At 54.6% G+C, this 15,402-nt stretch overlaps 1 protein-coding gene across 1 annotated transcript in view; it reads left to right on the top strand.

Moving 5' to 3' along the window:
• The window catches only part of ABCC3 (ATP binding cassette subfamily C member 3), a 32,951-nt gene extending 18,910 nt beyond the window's left edge, over window positions 1-14,041 (top strand). The window contains 11 exon segments of the mRNA XM_047831843.1: window positions 72-279; window positions 569-879; window positions 2,209-2,408; window positions 2,567-2,693; window positions 4,062-4,167; window positions 7,056-7,210; window positions 7,349-7,507; window positions 8,070-8,236; window positions 10,171-10,198; window positions 10,425-10,936; window positions 13,458-14,041. Of these exon segments, the coding sequence (XP_047687799.1) occupies window positions 72-279; window positions 569-879; window positions 2,209-2,408; window positions 2,567-2,693; window positions 4,062-4,167; window positions 7,056-7,210; window positions 7,349-7,507; window positions 8,070-8,236; window positions 10,171-10,198; window positions 10,425-10,936; window positions 13,458-13,566 (2,082 nt within the window). The 3' untranslated portion in view covers window positions 13,567-14,041.
• Window positions 14,042-15,402: the final 1,361 nt, after the last annotated feature.

The raw sequence follows: 15,402 nt of genomic DNA, 5'->3' as shown, positions 1-15,402 counted from the left end.
GAGGGTGGGCAGGCCCCCAGCAGTCCCGGGGCTCACGAGAGTCCTCTGTCCTTGACCGCCATGGCCTGCAGGTGAAGCTGAGTGTGTTCTGGGATTACGCCAAGGGCATGGGGCTCTATACCATAGTGGCCATCTGTCTTCTGTACCTGGGTCATAGTGCGGCTGCCATTGGGGCCAGCGTGTGGCTCAGTGCCTGGAGCGATGAGGCTATGGTGGATGGCCGATGGAATAACACCTACGTGAGGCTGGGTGTCTATGCTGCCTTGAGTGTTCTGCAAGGTGAGCGTGCAGAGACAGCCGGAGGTATTTTCCTCACATCGGGGGTGCTGGATCCCTCAAACGATGCCCTTGACTCTGTGTTTTCTTCCATCATCCCAGCCATTGCCTGGCCCCAGTGCCTCCCTAATCCACCCTAGCAGTCCACCTGCCTCTGGGCCTCTCCAGCTCATCCCAGCAGTGCTCTGTCTCTGAGCCTGCCAGCCACCGTGGCCACCCCCTACCTCCTAACCTTGCCCTGCGTGCCCGCCACCTGGCCAGTGAATAAGCACCCCTCCGCCTCCTCCAGCAGGGCTCCTGGTGATGGTGTCAGCCATCACGCTGATGGTGGGGAGTGTCCAGGCTGCACGCTCGCTTCACCGGGTGCTGCTGCACAACAGGATGCGCTCGCCACAGTCCTTCTTCCATACGACGCCCTCAGGCCGGATCCTCAACCGGTTCTCTAAGGACATCTACGTCATCGATGAGGTTCTGGCCCCCACCATCCTCATGCCGCTGAATTCCTTCCACAACTCCATCTCCGCCTTCGTGGTCATCATAGCCAGCACGCCGCTCTTCACTGTGGTCACCCTGCCTCTGGCTGTCCTGTACATCACGTTGCAGGTCCGCAGCCAGCGAGGGGGCGTGGTTTTGTGTGGGCGTGGCTCTCCGGAGGCGGTGGTGTGGGCGGGGCTCTCTGTGGGCGGGGCGCTGGTGTGGGCGGGGCTCTCGTATGGACTGGCCACCGGGGTTGGGACCCACGGACCTTACAGTTGGATTTGGTCAGGGACTGTAGTCGGTTACTTTACTTCTTTGAAATTCATTTTCCTCGCCTGTAAAATAGAATCCTGGAACCTACCTCATAGGGTTGTTGTTAGGGTAAAATGAAATCCTTGTAAATTGTGACTGACCCTGAAACTGCTTCCTGCTGCCTATTTTTTCTTCGGAAGTTTTGAGACAGGGAGAGCGAGCAGGGGAGAGGCAGAGAGAGAGGGAGAGAGAGCATCCCAAGCAGGCCTCACACTGTCAGGGAGGGTGGAGCCCGATTCAGGGCTCGAACTCACGAACCGTGAGATCACGACCTGAGCTGAAATCAAGAATAGGACGCTTATTAGGCTGAGCCACCCAGGCGATGCCCCCACCCCGCCCCTGCCTATTTTTAAATAAAATATTGTTAACCGTGCGAGACACATTATCCGTCCCTTCTTTTAGACATATCTAAACATATATGTGCATATATGTGTTTAACATAGATGATTTGGTAACATTCAGTTACAGCTGATTGTAGAAGTCCTTTGCGTTTCTGAGCCCCTGTCCTTCCATGAGTTTAATCAGTTGATGAAGGTAACCCACAAGGTGACTGGAAGCTCAGGCCCTTGTGGGGAGTCCCTGATCTGGGCTGTGTTCTGTGCAGGGACAGGAGACTCTCAGATACCCATCCTGTAAGGCCCTGGCCATCTTGGGGCCCACAGGATGGAAACTGGAGGCAGAAACATGTTTTTGTGGGGCTGAAGTTTTAGAAAACTGGAGTTGGGGTGGGGAAAAGCTCTTTACGCAAAAGAATACAAAATGATCTTATTTTTGCAAATCTTGTGATATTCTGTGTGAGCACCTTGCTGGGACCCCTCAGTGGAGACAGGCACGTTCACTGATTTAGGAGGCCACGCAAGGTCCGTACTGCAATCCAGGCCCCTACAGGGGGGTAAGGGGTCAGGAGCTGAGAGGGATTCAGGAAGGGCTTCGTGGAGGAAGTGGCCTGGAAGATTGAGCAGAGCCGACCAAAGGGAAAGGGTGGAATGAGTTCATGGAGCCACATCAGGTAGGGAAAGGGAGCCAAGTCTTATGGGTAAGGGGGCTGGCTGGAAGAAGGCCCACATGGGTTCAGAGGGCATCCCGGACTGAGTCAGGGGTCCTACGGTGCTGACCCCAAGCTCTTTCTCTGTCCTCTGCCAGCGCTTCTATGTGGCTACGTCACGGCACCTGAAGCGGCTGGACTCCGTCAGCCGCTCGCCCATATACTCCCACTTTTCAGAGACGGTGACTGGCACCAGCGTCATTCGGGCCTATGGCCGCAGCCAGGACTTCAAGGCCATCAGTGACGCTAAGGTGGACACCAACGTGAGGCGCTCCTACCCCTACGTTGCCTCCAACAGGTCACAAGCCTCTTCCCTCACCCCCTGTTCCTCCAAGAGTTCCCACCAGGGTCTCTGCAGGACAGACCCTGGAGTTCTGGGTTCCGGCTCTCCCCCCTACACAGGAAACTGCCCCCTTCCTGTACCTGCCCCACTTCCTCCTTGTCTTGTTCCCACAGGTGGCTGTGGGTCCACGTGGAGTCTGTGGGGAACTGTGTTGTGTTCTTTGCTGCACTCTTTGCTGTGATTGGCGGAAACAGCCCGAGTCCAGGGCTGGTGGGCCTTTCTGTGTCCTACGCCCTACAGGTACGCAGGGGTCCGGGTCCCGGGGCGGGGGCCACAACTGGGGTAGAGACAACACAGGTGTCACAAGCATCTCCCGAGCTTTCGCTCTGCCCAGTATGGGGACCAGCCACGGGTTCTGCTCACCAGGACCCGTGGCTGGTCCCCATACTGGGCAGAGCGAAAGCTCGGGAGATGCTCACCAGGACCGTGAGCCCACAGTCAGGCATGGAGAGACACTCTCAACCAACAGGGGATTGTAATGCCGGGTGAACAGGTCTTTGTGGAGGAAGGAACAAAATGTGGGAAGACCCCGGAGGAGATTCTCTACCTTGGGTGTTGGCGTTGGAGAAATTATCTTGGCGCCAAAGGACAGACAGAGCTTGTCCGGCCTGTGCATGAGATTTAGAAGGTCAACAACCCTGACAGCAGTCCTGGGGCAGGGAAGCAGAGGGCTGGAATATACCTCATTTCACAGGCCTGCAGAGAATGTACACAGAGAAGGTGACTGGAGCCTGGAGTAGAGGGCGGGCTGGTCACCTGACATCAGCCTGTGTTATCAAAGGCTTAAATAACTACAAATGGTGGGGCGCCTGGCTGGCTCAGTCGGTGGAACGTGCGACTCTTGATCTCGGGGTCGTGAGTTCAAGCCCCACGTTGGGTGTAGAGATCACTTAAAAAATAAAATCTTAAATGACTGCAAATGGCATTTTTGTGACTTAGATCACATTTTCAATGCCTCAGAGGGCTCAAGCCTTGAATGTTTTGGTAAACAAAGGACAATGGAGACAAATGAGTCTTCTCAAGCTTTCCTGTGTTATGAATCACCTGGAATGTGGGTTCTGATACAGCAGGCCCAGGGTGGGGCTCAGGATTCTGCATGCCTATCAAGACTCCTTGGCACGCAGTGTGGTCCAGGGACCGGTTGCATCAACATCACCATCTGACTCTTGGTTTCAGCTCAGGTCACGATCTCATGAACTGGGAGATCGAGCCCCATGACGGGCTCTGTGCTGACAGCACAGAGCCTGCTTGGGATTCTCTCTCTCTCTGTCTCTCTCTCTCTCAAAATAAAATTAAAAAAAATACAAAATCTCAAGTCCCACCACAGACCTACTGAATCATAAGCAACGTTTTAACAAGATTCTCTGGGGAACCTTCCTTATACACATTAAAGTTTGAGAAACATTGGGCTAGGTAGTCCTTGGTTAAGTCTGCAAGGTCACTGCCTGAGATACAGGTGTGATAGAGCCCCAGGTGGCACACCTATGGGCTTGCCCAGGCCCACCTGGGGCGTAGAGGCAAGGAGCATAATCAGGGAGTCGGAACTCCTCCCATAGCTGTTGGGGGGAGGGGAGATCACCGTATCCATGACCCAGTCCCTTTGGCCAGATAACAATTAGTCTGACGTGGATGATCCAAATGATGTCAGACTTGGAGTCTAACATCGTGGCTGTGGAGAGAGTCAAGGAGTACTCCAAGATAGAGACTGAGGTGGGTACTAGGATGAGCCTTGGGCAGGGCGATTCTGGAATAGCTGGGGAAGGGTGCTTGGTGGCCCATCGTCCCTACATCCCAAGACCAGCTCTTCATTTGGGGGATTCTTCATTCATTCATTCATTCATTCATCCACTCAACCCTTATCGAGCATCAGCCAGAGGTCTATGCTAGGAGGTGAAGAGGGTCCAGAGTTGAGCATGGTGGGTCTCTCTTCAAGCAGATTCTGATGTTGTGGGAGAGGGAAGACAGGGCTCTGATAAGAGCCCTGGAGTGATGCACCCAAAGAGGGCGGACAAGAGGAAGGTCATTCAGCTGGGGTACTCAGGAGGGTCAGGACTCCAGCCAGAGATTAGCCGGTGGAAGGAGCAGGGGTGGGGCAGCATGGCCTTTGTTGGGGAAAGGGAGTTGTCCCCTAATGGCGGCGGGGAGATGCAGACTCTTCTCCACTTACTTCTTCCTGTGGTCACACCCCAGACCTCTTCACACCCAGCAGCTGCAGCATCTCTGAGATCTCAAGTCAAGCTTTTAAACCACCCTTCCCAGTCCTCCCAGCTCACGTGCCCCAAACCCTCTGCTGTCCCAGAACTTTGTCGTCGTTAGGACCCCCAACCCTGTGGCCTACCTTTGTCCCTCTGTCCCCCAGGTCATCTAGCCTGGGTTCTGTGCTCCACCGGTGCCAGTGCTCCCGACTCCCTTGCCCTCCTTTCTGTCAGTGGTCCTCGCCTACAAAACCCCTCCCCAGCCGGGCCCCTCTGTCTACCTTCTACATGCTGACACTCAGCAGCTAAGACATCGCTGGAGAAAATCACTGACTTTACTTCCAGTTTGTGACCACACATCACTGCTGGGTATTTCTATTTTGCTTCCCCCCAAAGCATGTGATCCCACTTCCAGAAAGAGCCATTTGAACCTTCTTTCCTCAAACCCCCATATTTCCTCCCCTTTGCTCAGCCATGGACCTTGTGTGACTTACTTGCCCGTGAGAAAAATAGGGTAGGAGATGTGAACTCCCTCGACCTTCTCGCCTCCAGACTTTCCAACTGCCTGTGGTCCCTTCACCTCTTCCTTCCTCTTTTATTTATTTTTTTTCAACGTTTATTTATTTTTTGGGGGGACAGAGAGAGACAGAGCATGAACGGGGGAGGGGCAGAGACAGAGGGAGACACAGAATCGGAAACAGGCTCCAGGCTCCGAGCCATCAGCCCAGAGCCCGACGCGGGGCTCAAACTCACGGACCGCGAGATCGTGACCTGGCTGAAGTCGGACGCTTAACCGACTGCGCCACCCAGGCGCCCCTCTTCCTTCCTCTTTTAGCAGGAAGTGTCCCTCCTGCTACCAAAGTCCACCCCTGCAGACTTCACCACCCTCATTACACCCTCTGCTTCCTACAGCCTGCTCCCTCTGTTGGATGATTCCCATTCACTGGCAAACATGAGCTATCATAGCATCCGTCCTGCACACACACACCCACCTCCCCTCCCCCTTACATCTCACGGCCCCGTCTCTCTGCTCTCCTTCGTCACGAAGCTTGTTTTAAAGCACACACGGGGAAGTGGGGAACCCCGTCACCCTGTAACACATCTGCCTCCCGCGGTCTGGTTTCTGGCCCTGTCACTCCACCAATGACCCGCCTGGTTCCAAACCTAGGGGACACTTTCTTGTTCTCATCTAATTCAACCTCTCAGTGACGTTCAGACAAAATGACCCCTGCCTCCTTCCTGGAAGGCCCTCGCTCATAGCGTCTGTGACCTAAGCTCTTGCCCTGTCAGTCTCCTTTGAGCCCCCACCCCACCTGTTCCTCCCAGCCTGGCCTCTCTTGCCCCCGTGGCCCCCCCCCGGCCTCCCCCCTGCCTTCCCCAGACATCTCCTATCACCCCCCTCAATCCTCTGCTGGCAGGGATCTTTAAATTCTCCCTCTTCATGTCTAACGTTCCCATTTCCCCCTGTCCATAGACACGATCTGTCTCCATAGCCTAAAAATCTTTGCCCCCAACCCTGTTGCCCAATCTTTTGACAACTCCTCGAGAGAATGGTCTATACTGGCTGCTTTGCTTTTTGACCGGTGACAGTCTGGCTTCTCCTGTCTGAAAGCAGGGTGGCTTTACGTGACCTGCAGAGTCACACGGGTCCCCGCGCTTAGAAGTAAGGGTCTTACATCTGCTTTAATGCTCTGTGCTGTCACCACGTGGACATTCTTAATAACTATCGAACAAGAGACCCCACATTTGCATTTTGCACTGAGCCTCCCAAGTTGTTGCTGGTCCTGTCTCAAAGCCACCATCATCTTATGCCCAATTTATTTTAAGAACCTCCTAACTAGCTTCCCTGTTTTCCATCATCCCCTCTCCTTCCCCTCATAGCAGCCAGAGGGATCCTTTAAAAACACATCAAATCGTGCCATTGCTCTGCACATGGCCCCTGATGGCTCTGCATCTTGGAGTGAAAAAAAAAAAAACAAAACCATGGTTCTTAAAATGGCCTGCAAAGCCCTTCATGAGGGGGCCACCCACTATCTGTCTCTTACCTCTCACTTTGTCACTAGGCTCCAGAACACATCTGGGGAGGTATTCACGCTTTCTGTGCCCTCTGCCTGGCATGCCCTTACCCCAGATATTTACTTGGCTTGTCACCTCCCCCACCCTGCTTTGGGTCTTTATTTGAATATCACCTCCTCCAGGAAGCCTTCCGTGACCACCCTGTACTTCTACAACACCAAGCACTTCTCAGCACTCGGCACTTTGCTACATTACGCAGATATGCTTATTTGTTGATGGTATGCCCCTCCATTGCGCGGTACCTTGTGACTTGTGACCCCGGTAGCAGTCACAGAGTGGTCACTCAGGGAGCTAGGGCAGGCAGGGAGAGGAGCTCAGGCTCCGAGGAGAGAGTGGGAGAGGGCCCGGCTGCGGAAGAGGGGCCACCCTGACGCAGACCCATCCTCCCCGCTGGGCCAGGAGTTCTGGAACTTCTCTGTGCGCTACCGGCCGGGCCTGGAGCTGGTGCTGAGGAACCTGAGTCTGCGCATGCACGGTGGCGAGAAGGTACGCGAGGGGTGGGTTTGTGCCGGGGACGCAGCCACAGCGTTTGGGAGAGCAGGTGCCGCAGCCCAGAAGCCTGGCGGCCCTGGAGATGCCCGCTGACTCCTCCCGCCCCCTGAAAGCCCCCCTCACTCCCTCCAGGTGGGGATCGTGGGCTGCACCGGGGCCGGCAAATCGTCCATGACCCTCTGCCCGTTCCGCATCCTGGAGGCCGCGGAAGGTGAAATCCGCATCGACGGCCTCAACGTGGCAGATATGGGACTCCACGACCTGCGTCCTCAGCTGACCGTCATCCCCCAGGTACAAGCCTGCCACGGACTGGCCGCACTGAGCAGCCCTGGGGGTTGCCCTGCCCCTGCCCCCCACCCTGCTTTGTAGCTTGAGGTCCAGGCCCCGGACCTCCGTCTGAGCAGCCACCTGTCATGGATCTGAAAGGGGTCAGACTATCCTGGCCCCATCAGACGCTGCCCTCCGGCCACCTGGGCTACCAGTTGAGACCAGGATCGCAGGACCCTTCAAGTACCCCATCCCCCTGAGACGCTCTGTCCTGGTCTGCCTGTTTCCCCACTCGGAATTGCATTTCACTTTTTCTAACTCCTCTGGGGTGTTTTTTTCTGCTGACTGGACATTTTGGAGTCAGATTAGCGGTTCCTCTGTCTGCTTTGGTGGACAACTTTGACTGGCAAAGCTGGGGTTTATCGCTTCCCCACAGGCATTTATCTGCCCTTTGCCTCCCTCCTGGAGGGCTGGGGACAGAATAGGAAACGCTGCCCCAAATTCCTTTCTTTTTCTCTGGCCCCGGGACCCATGGCTCCTGAGGGGGCCTGAACGGCCCTCTTCCGAGACCTTGTTGTGTCGCCAGGACCCCATCCTGTTCTCCGCGTCCCTACGTATGAACCTGGACCCCTTTGGGTATTACTCGGAGGCAGATCTATGGCGAGCCTTGGAGCTTTCCCACCTGCACACCTTTGTGCGCTCGCAGCCGGAGGGCCTGGACTTCCAGTGCTCCGAGGGAGGGGAGAATCTCAGGTAACGGCTGCGGTTGGGTGGGTCGGAAACAGCAACCCGAGGGGTAGAAGACTTCGTATCAAATGACACAGAGTCCAGGCCACAGCCCCCTCCCTACTCCCGTCTCAGTCTGGGGGCGCTTGGGGGAGGGGGGCGGGGCTGTTGTTTCGTATTGAACATATTCTGTGGGATCTCACTGACGCCTCACACAAGCTCCCGAGGTGGTGATGGTCCCTCTTTGCAGATGAGAAAACTGAGGCGGAGCCAAAGTCACCTAGCTGGGTGAAGGCATGCCTGGGATTGGAACCGGGAGATTCCAAAACCATAGTCAGTCCTGTCCTGCGAGGTTGTCAATGCTGTGCTTGGCCTGGGGTGGGGGTCTGTACTGAGCCCTTGGATCAGGTAAGAGCAAAACCTACAGTGCATTAGGTAGCTCACAGATATTTCCCAAGATGGCTCTGCAAGTCCTTCTGAAGTTTCCGAGTGAGCGAAGTGAGCTCTCCACGCCCTTCTTTGCTTTCTTACCACCCCAGTGTTGTATCCACAGCCCCCCGGGCTATGCAGCAGGGAGGGCCAGGAGTCACTTCTTACTAAGTCTAAAGGCTTGCGATTGATTCCCACACCTGTGTTAGCTGTGTGATTTGGGGGCAGGTTGCTTAACCTCTCTGTTCTACCTCTTCCTTCCCTTTAAAATGGGGATAATAGCAGTCCCATACCTTTTTGCACCGTGCTGCCCACTAAAAAATATAATGTGAGCCACGTATGTGTAATTAAATTTTTTTCCAGTAGCCACAATTAAAAAAAGAAAAAGGAGCAGGTAGAAAAGAAAAGAAATAGATGGAATACGTTTGAAAAGTGTACTTCATTTATCCCCGTCTATCTAAAATGTTGCCATTTCAACAAGTAATTGATATAAAAATTATTAGGGATATTTTACATTTTTTTCATACTAAGTTTGAACCCCCCCCCCCCCCCCGTGTGGACTTTTACCTTTACGGTACATCCCAATTTAGACCAGCCGCATTTCAAGTGCTCCATAGCCATACGTGGCCAGTGGCTATCGTTTGGACAGAGCAGTCTTGAGGTCATTGGGATGAAATAGAAAGCACTTAGCCTGGATACACTCCTGAGATATTTAGCTATTTTATTCTTCTTCGTATTAGTCTGCTGGGTCCACACCCATGGACTCTCTCCAGACCTCAAAAACAAAAACAAAAACCTTTACATTTGCTCAGCACTTAATAGCGTTCAAAGAACGTTGGCATCCGCTATCTTGTTTAATCTTTGCTGCAGTCCTGTGGGCCAGGAATGAGGCTCCAATGCATAAAATGATTGTCCAAAGCTTCTCAGCTAGCAAGAAGGGGGGGGGGGCAGGGACTCAGGGGAGCCAGGGCTTTTGCCCCAAACCCTTCATCGCTGTGTCACAGCCATGCGTGGGATGGCCCTGCCCCCCGCCCCCCCTTCCCCTGCTAGTCCCGGGAGACTGAATATGCCCTTCAACGGGATTTCATTTACGCAGCCGTGTTGGGGTGGCCGGTGGATAAGCACAAGCTTCCAGACCCTGCACCCAGAGCTGGCTTTGCTCCATTTTCCTACCTCTGCTTGCTGTCAGCACCTCTCCTGGAGCTTCCCCTCCATTCCCCCCCCCCCCCCCCCGTCTGCCAGGGTCTGAGACAGGTCGGCTCCCCCCACCCCCTCACTGAGCTTGTAGCCGCTTTAATAAGCAGAACTTGCATCCTGTGCCAGTCCTACCATAAATCAGCCCTGAGTTCTAGCTGGAGGCTCACTCTGATGCCAGAACCTTCATTAGCTGCGGGAATGGGCCAGCGAGAGAGCCTGGCCTTCACTTGGGCTGCGGTGACTCACCCCTTTGGGAAAGGCTGAGGTATTTGTCCTTGGGTGTGGGGTTATAGCAGCCTCTGTGGTTGGGAACACAGCCTCGCTTTGTTCACTAGCTCTGGCTTCCAAGGCAAGAGGTTGAAGGTATGCGCCCCACCTCTCCTCCACCTCCCTGGTGACCAGACTCGGGAGTCCCCGTGTCCCTGACCCTTCTTGTCCTCACAACAGAGCCCCGGCCTGTATTCCCCCATGGGGCTGGGAGATGACTGTCTGGATTGTGTGACATTAGGCTCGGCAAGATGACAATGCGTGAAAATATCCGGGAAGAGCCATTTAGGTGTGTTCTTTCTAGAGTGTAAATGACTGATAGAAGCAGAGAAGCATCATGGCACTAGCTGAGGAGCGAGGACAGGGAAAAAGACACAGAAGGAGGAAGCCGGGGGTGCCAGAGACAGACCGGGATTTCACAGTGTTGTTGAGCACTGCTCTACCCCAGACCCCTCATCATCCCTGTGGGATCCCGATCTCCGTGACTCTGTGTTCCAGGAGGACTGGGCTGAGGCAGAAATGGGAGAAGTTAGACAGAAAGCCAGTCCTGGGCCTTTGGGAAGGAATGCAGACAGAAGCAGTTCAGGGAGTCCTGCCTGGGGGCAGGTGGGGGCACCCAGCTCGAGATGCCTGCCTTGCCCGTTCCCAGCGCCAGCTCGTGTGCCTGGCCCGAACCGGGCTCCGCAGGAGCCACATCCTGGTTTTAGACGAGGCCACGGCTGCCATGGACCTGGAGACTGACGACCTCATCCGGGCTACCGTCTGCACCCAGTTTGAGAACTGCACGGTGCTGACCATCCCACACTGGCTCGACACCATCATAGACTATACCAGGTGGGGCGCCAGAACCCAGCGTGGGGGTGCGGTGGGGGGAACCTGGTGAGGTTATCTAGGTCACCAGGAAGGGGCATGCAGATTACCTGGACACGGGAGAGCTCATGGGATTGTCTAGGGCATGAGGGACAGAGCAGGGCTTCCCAAGTTATAGGTAAGGGGCAGGACAGAGTGGAGTCATCTACCCACGGTGGGCACAGTGATGTTTTCTGAGACATACGGGACACTTTGAGGTCACCAACATGCAGGGAAGGGGCACACTGGGGCTCCCTAGGCGTCGTGAATTGTGCCCACGCTGCCTCCCTGCCGCCTTCTGTTAATGCTATGAGGTGGAACCGGGTCCTTCATGACAAAACCCTCACTCCCTGAGCACCCTGCATCTTTAGAGGGCCCGCGTGGCCATCCCTTTGTACGTTGCTCCCACAATCCGAGCTGGGTGTACAGGTGGGGAAGCCGCTAACAGAAGTGCATGATGCTAGAGTCCCTGCCTCAGAGGGCTGGACCCTGACAGCCTGGACCCTCAGGAGCAGACACCCTGTGGTGAGAGAGCGGAGGGCTGAGCCCCAGCCCCAGCAGCTGCTGACTGCTGTGTGACCTTGGGCAAGGTGCAGAACCTCTCTCTTGGGGTTGTTGTAAGGAGTCAACGAAATGAAGCGTTTCAAATGCAGGCGACCCTGGAAAGTGTTAGTTTCTCCCCCAGCCTCTTACCATAACCTCCTCTAAGGATTAGGGCAAGGGCCTTGCCCTGGGGAGTCTCATGCCTTCCCTGGGGAGGCAGCCACTCAGCCAAAAGAAAAACCTGGGACCTATTCCCTCACTGTGTCCAACGTTAAGGTGTGGTGGCTGGAGGACAAGGTCAGGGGCAGGGGGATCAGAAGCCTCACGGAAGTGACGTGGCAGTGGCCTGGCAGACTGGCCCCCTTGGAGATGTGGGAGCTCAGAAGGAGGAAGAGGAGGAAGCTGAGATAAATCTGTGTCGAAGGAGTGTGGTGGGAGTACATCAATAAGGCTTTATTCACAAAATAAACGTCTCCAGGCCCGGGGAGGTAGGGAGGATGCCATGGATAGGGCAATGGGCAGACCTTGTCCCTGCCTCAGTAGTGTCCCCACACAGCCCCCAGGGGCTTGGGAACCAAGCCGAGAATGCCCAACGCTACCGTCTGTCTGTTCCATCCCTACCCCACCCCTATCCAGGCCCCCACTGAGAGAAGAGAGGACAGAGGTGCCAGGCCTTGGGTCCAGACAAGGGACAGGGGTGGGCTGAGAGGATCTGTTCTCGGGCCTAACTGAAGACGGCGGTCACTGGTAGCCCTGAGGATAGAAGGCTCAAACCAACCTTGGAGGTTGGGAGTTCATTCATTCTAGTGGGACTGGCAGAAATTAATCAAATACTCCTGCTATCAAACGTGTAAGGAGAGCCTGCGGGAAGGAAGCAGGGGTATGTGTATGTAGGGAAGAGAAAGCCAATCCACACAGGGCAGCCAGGACACTATCTTTCCTAAGGAAAGAAAGCACCAGCCAGGCCCTACAGGATGAGTAAGAGTTGGGGAGTGGGCGAGGAGATGGGGTACGGATACAAATTTCAGGCAAAGGTAGGAGGGCACATGAGGCCGGAGTGCAGAGGGGGAAGGGGGCAGTGGAGGCAAGATGAGGAGGAGAGAGGGACAGGCCCCACTCTGCTGCACTTTGAGGACCCTGGGGAAGCAGTCGTTACCCTAGGGAACAGCGAGAAACCACTGAAGGGAGGAGGGGCATCTCCCGGGCTCGTTTGGGCAGTGACCAGGCAGAGATGTGCACAGACACACTCCTTCCCAGGACGTGTTTCCGGGAGCCCTGTAGGTAAGGGAACAGAGTGAGGCCCATCCCTTCCCATCCAGGAGCATCTCGCTGGGCTCAGGGGAGCCCTTTCCGCTCCTGCCTCACCCCGGGAGTCAGGCTGTTAGCCCTGCACCAGGTGCACCCCGTGCTTGATTGGCAGGGGATTCTAATCCCAGGCCCAGACCTGACTCTGTGTGTGTGTGTGTGTGTGTGTGTGAGTGTGTGTGTGTAGATCCATCCATCAGCAGCAACCAGATATGCAGCCAAAGTCCCAGATTCCAGTGTCAGGCCTCCGTGCAGCCCAGTTTCCTGCCGTGTGCCTTTGTGAGTTGGCACAAAGCAGGTAGGAGCGCACAGGGCCCAGCGCACAGGCCCGTGGCTCCCTGCGCACAGTCCTGTGACCCCGGTTGAGGGAAGGGCTCATTAGGGAAGGTTTTCAGAGGCCCGAAGAGCAGAGATGAATAGGAACCTTGTGTTTGATCCCAGAAACGGTCTCATCTGCTAGGAGAGCAAACGGAGCGGCTAAAATAACCAGCCTTGCGAGCGTGCACATGTGGCCTAGTGGCTGTGTTGGGTGGGTCTCCCGAAGCAGGAGGGTTGGCATGTCCCCGCAGGGCCTGAGCAGGACCCAGAAGGGCAGAGTTGGACGGTAAGGGCCAGGTCGAAACTGATGGAGACCTGACCACTTCTTTTCTTTGGCTAGGGTCCTTGTCCTGGACAGAGGGACAGTAGCTGAATTTGATTCTCCAGCCAACCTCATCGCAGCCAGAGGCATCTTCTACGGGATGGCCAGAGACGCTGGACTTGTCTAAAATATATTCCTGGGACTTGCTCCTGGCCATTGCTGGTTTTCATCAGGAGAGAAAAAGACACCAAGCACGTCTGCAGGATGGACTTGATGGCAAACACTGGAGGCATTTGCTAGATTCTTGCCCTGCAAAGTGCCTCACAGAATAATTGTCCTAAATGCTTTAGATGAGGAAGTGGGGCCCAAGAGGTGAACTACGGGCCGAGGCCACAGCTAGTTTGAGGCAGAGCCCAGACTGGTGCCCGGGGTCTCCTGATTCCCAACCTAGTGTTCTTGCCACGCTGTGCTGTTTTCAGTCATTTCATGGAATGACCTCTCCACTCTGTCTGATTTTTTGTATTTTCTACTCAGAAGGATTTTTTTTTTTTTTAAAGTAAAGCTTTTTCCTCCTGGAACAGCAGACTGCCGGGTCAGGGTGTCCTTAGGAACTGAGTCCTGTACTCTGGGGTGCTGGCCTGAATCCATTAAAAATGGAGCACTGATGAAATAAAGCGACATGGTCAACAATACGTATACCCCGATGCAGCCTTTCTCTGCCTGTTCATAAGGTTTGGGGGTTAGGGCCTTTGCAGGGGGCAGGGAGGGAGGGAGAGAGGTGGAGGCAGACTTTATGTACATCTACATGGCTGGGATTATCTGAAAACTTCAGTCTCCAGAGCTTTTGGCTAGAAATATTGTCTTTACAGCCAAAAGTCACTGGGTAATTGCCAATAGTTCCTGCTCTGCTGTGCAGATACTGTGCAAAGGCGAGAAATGAAGCCCCTGAAATCGGACCCGAGGCCTCTTGGGAAGGCTGCTGTGAACGCCTCCCTCATGCCATCCCTCAGACCTCCAAGCCTGCTTCTCTAGGGGCTGGGATGTGCGTGGTGCCTTTTACTCCCTTGCTCCTTTAGTAGTCTATGCCAGGGGCGCCTGAGTGGCTCAGTCGGTTAATTGTCTGACTCTTGATCTCCACTCAGGCCATCATCTCCTGGTTTGTGAGTTCAAGCCCCGCATCAAGCTTTGTGGCAACGGCGCAGAGCCTGCTTGGGATTCTGTCTCTCCCTGTCTCCCTGCCCCTCCCCGCTCACTGTCTTCATCTGCCAATAAATAAACTGAAAAAAAAAAACAAAAACAAAAAAACAAGTCTATTCCAGACAGGTCCTTGTAACCAGCGAGGCCTCAGGGCCGTTCGTCTTCCTCAATGTGGCCAAAGCTGCACGTGAGAGTACAGAACAGCCCAGAGGTGCCCCTGGCCCTGACAGTCTCGGGCCAATAAGCAAGATGAGGGGCCGAATTAAATTTGGTTTTGAGCAAACCGACAGAGTGCTCATTTCCGGTGGGTCAGAGTCCACCTGACACAAGGCGTATTTGGAAATTTGGAACGGATCTCTTCTCTTTGTTACCTTACTGAGTTTCCCGGTGTCTGACCCTCTCGTTTCCTCGACCTTTCTGCTTGGTATGATGTGACGGGTTGTAGGGGATAGTTTGTCTTTCTTCCCTAAATGGTTTGCAGTAGGTGCGGAGATGGCTCCTTTGATCTAGTTTTCCTGTATGTATTGGGTCAGCCTGTGCTGCAGGACCATTTGTTAAAGGTTAATCACATTTTTTTTGGCAGCCTGTTTCTGCCCAGGATGTTTATGAGTGTAGAGAAGAAGACTTCCATCCTTGTGATAAAGCGAGTATGAAGGCCCAAATGCCCAAATTATTCTGCCTCTCCTTGGTGCTAAGAAAAAGTCTCTGCTATGCTCCCTGATTTATTAGGCCAATTTGGCATGACGTCTGCTTTGTGAGGTTCTAGCTGCCCTAACCCAACAGAAACGCAGATTCATTCGGCATCACGCTCAGCTAAAGATCTGAA

Source organism: Prionailurus viverrinus, chromosome E1 (assembly GCF_022837055.1).
Source record: "Prionailurus viverrinus isolate Anna chromosome E1, UM_Priviv_1.0, whole genome shotgun sequence".
Taxonomy (NCBI): domain Eukaryota; kingdom Metazoa; phylum Chordata; class Mammalia; order Carnivora; family Felidae; genus Prionailurus; species Prionailurus viverrinus.
The sequence above is the reverse complement of the archived record's forward strand: the minus strand, read 5'-3'. Positions and strand labels throughout refer to the sequence as shown.